Source organism: Carex rostrata, chromosome 7 (genome assembly GCF_964058835.1).
Source record: "Carex rostrata chromosome 7, lpCarRost1.2, whole genome shotgun sequence".
NCBI classification, from domain to species: Eukaryota; Viridiplantae; Streptophyta; class Magnoliopsida; order Poales; family Cyperaceae; genus Carex; species Carex rostrata.
In genome coordinates, this window is record NC_135924.1 from 14,369,222 (window position 1) to 14,372,756 (window position 3,535).

General features: G+C 37.1%; 1 protein-coding gene across 1 annotated transcript; it reads right to left on the reverse strand.

The window, feature by feature from the left end:
- Nucleotides 1–1,418: 1,418 nt before the first annotated feature.
- Nucleotides 1,419–3,535, reverse strand: LOC144557317 (putative receptor-like protein kinase At5g20050). The gene is made up of 2 exons (XM_078305876.1): nucleotides 2,154–3,535; nucleotides 1,419–1,977 (listed from the first exon to the last, which is right to left on the reverse strand). Exons 1-2 carry the CDS (start codon nucleotides 3,435–3,437, stop codon nucleotides 1,474–1,476), a joined length of 1,788 nt encoding a protein of 595 aa, XP_078162002.1. The 5' UTR covers nucleotides 3,438–3,535; the 3' UTR covers nucleotides 1,419–1,473.

Sequence of the window (3,535 nt, forward strand, 5' to 3'; positions counted from 1 at the left end):
CCTTCTAATATTTTCATAGCTACGTACATAAACTTAATATTTTTCTCTTCCATTTTCTTTTCTTATACAATTTTAGTTATATATGTTAATTTTGGTAATTAACATTGCGATGATGGAAGTTATTAAATTTGGTTGTAGAAAATATAATTCACTCTGTTTCACCACTCAGCCTCCATTTGATCCTCTTTAATTACCGCAATAGTAGAACCATCTGCTAGTGTCCCCTTAAACGTACACTGCACCAGAAGCACCTTCACCTATGGGCGCTTGGAAGTTTGCAGTTGCTGTTTCAAGCTCTTTGATTGTGAACCTTGCGGGTAATCTGGCCATCTTGAGAAAATCGATCGTATTGCCCATCTTAATTGGATTGTTTCCTACTCCATGTAGGCTTGCCACCATGCCTTTATTTTTTGGGGCAAACATTGGCCACAGTCATGGCACAAGGGATAAACAAGCATTTATGCTTGCAATTAATACAAATAACATTTCCTTGTTGTACCAGTAGAAGAGGAGGAGAATACCTATCACCAAGGCCACAGCAAAAATTGATGCACTGACCGCTACCTTCCACCTTCTGTCCCATAAGTGCTTTACATGAAAAGCAGAGAGTATTACATACAATATAATTTATATAATCACCGTGAAAATTTTATTAAATTGTTGTAAATCTTGACGATTAATGATCACTAGAATCACGTCAGTTACGAATGCTGTGAATAGAATTATGCGATCAGTTTTTTTTTTTTTTTTATATGAATTCCAATCATTCATTCATCAAAGGAATAGTCAAATAGAATTGTTACAGCTAAGCAGAACTCATGACTGGTTATGGAGAAAATTTGTAACATGAGTTCAAAACTCGGCTTCATTTCAACTCAGCAGCAGTTAACCCATCAATGATGACATCATATATATCCGGCTTAAGCTCTTCTCATTAATTTCACCACAAGCTGCCCCATCTCCATTCAACTCTGTGAGGCTTTTGGTTTGTTTTCATACTGGCAAGAACTATATTACCACTTACCAGTTCATACAAATCAAATGTGACAAGCTATATATTTCATATTTTAGTACCATATGTGAAATAAGTATTATCCGTGTTTAGTTATTGTTAAATAAATCTGTTGGGATCTTTTTGGTGAAATTTCACACTCAATCAAGATGGAACTAAACGAAAACATGATTATACAGATAAATACATAATAATTATATATACAAGAAAACATATGCTCCTATCGCACTCACTTGCTCATACAAAAAAAACAAAAAAAAAGAAGATTCAGATCCTAGACTCCTAGTATATATCCTACTATCATTTTTTTCTCTTTTCCCCACAAAAAGTTTTTGTTCTACCCAGCCTGTGAGCCTGTAATTATATTATACACTTCCCTAATCACTCTATAAATTAATTGAATCAGGTTCAGAAAACTGATTTTCAAAAGTACCATATTCGGCCTAGAAGATAAATTTTTTTTATCTGCCAGATTGAATGGAAATGGACAAATTATTGGCCGACATTAGAGCGGCCCCATCCTTCCAAGCTAGGCCAAATGTACTAGACTGCGGTGGTTGAACATCCAAAAAATTCACCATAAACATAGAGCTTTCTGGCGGCACATGCACCGGTGTGTGACCTTCCAGCATCTCAACCACATCTGTTATGCTGGGTCTTAGCATTGCGTTCTCTTGAATGCACCAAAGAGCCAGTCGAGATAAAACAGTAACTTCTTCTTCCCTTATCTCTTCATTCTTGATTAAGCCCTTGTCGACTATGTCCATTAGCTCACCTTGCACCATTTTCTCTCTGACAATCTTAGGAAAATATGAGTTCCGTCTTTCTTGAGTCTCTTCATCCACCACAAATTCTAAGTTTCTTCGCCCACCGACCAACTCCAAAAGCACCATTCCGTAGCTATAGACGTCGGACTTTGTTGAAATACCATTTGACACCAGCATCTCAGGAGATAGGTATCCAACCTGTTTGTGGTACAAAATATGTTGATATGGCAAGATGTTAATTTTTGTAATATATAAATTAAACAAGGAATAACTTGATATAAATTAACTCTAAAAAATGCTTTGTCGTGTAATCAATGAGATCAAATTAACCATAAAGATTAAAAAATGGAATATTAATTTATCGTAATAATTACCGTTCCCCTTGCTCTGGTCATGACGGTACTTTCATCCTTCCCAATTAATTTTGAGATACCAAAATCTGATAGCAGGGCCCTGAAATCTCCGTCGAGGAGAATATTTGCAGGTTTGATATCGAGATGCAATATCCGATGATGGCATTCATGGTGAAGATATGCAAGTGCCTTGGCTACATCAATTGCAATGCGGTACCTTAACACCCATGTTAAATGGCTTCTTTTTCCGTTATCCGTGAAAAGCCATGCATCAAGAGACCCATTTTCGAGAAATGGATAGATCAGGTAGTGGTCCCCTCTCGGAGAGAGGCAAAACCCCAGAAGGCGCACTAAATTAACATGTTGCCGACTTGCAATAATTGTCATCTCTGTTCTAAACTCTGTTTCACCACTCAGCTGCCATTTTATCCGCTTTACCGCAATGGTAGTACCATCTGTTAGTGTCCCCTTAAACACTACACCAGAAGCACCTTCACCTATGGGTTCTTGAAAGTTTACTGTTGCAGTTTCAAGATCTTTGATTGTGAACCTTGCAGGTAATCCGACCACCTCGAGGAAATCATATTGTTCGTCTTGGATTGTTTCCTGTTCTTTGTATGCTTGCCACCATACCATTATTATTGGGGAAAACATTAGCCACAGCCACGGCACAAGGGATAAACAAGCATTGATACTTGCAATTACTATAAATAACATATCCTTGTCATACCAGTAGATTTGGAGGAGAATACCTAACACCACAGTTAAAACAAAAATTGATGCGATGGCCACGACCTTCCACCTTTGGGCCCAGATTTGCTTAACATGAAAGGCAGAGAGGATTACATAAACTATAATTGCTACAATCAGCGTGAAAATTCTATTAAATTGATCTGAATCTTCACGATTACTAAATAGCAGGACCACATCTGTCACAAATGCTGTGAATAGAACTGCGCTCCTCCGATCACATGAAAATTTCATCAGTAAAAAAGGCTGCATGGCCACCAAGCCGATACCATAAATTAGACGGGATACGAATTCCCAACGCCAAGGAGTGATGTAGAAATGATTAGCAAATATCATTGTTATTAAACCAAGGGACAAAGCTACCATCACAATTCTCCATTTGATAGTAGATATTTGGGTGGCATGGAGATAACAAACGGCAAAGTAGATGAAGGTATTAAATATACTAGTTGCTAGATAGTTTGAGATTAATTTTGCAGAGTCTACGATAAAGAGAAGTGTGAGGGAGAGAACTACTATAACTGAGATTATGATCTCTGATATTTTCATGGCCATATGATCTTTAATTTTTTCCCTCAATTTTGATTATTTTTTTCAGGGTTGGAATTGGAATAGGCATTACCTTGAAAACAGAGAAAAATACATGTTTGGGA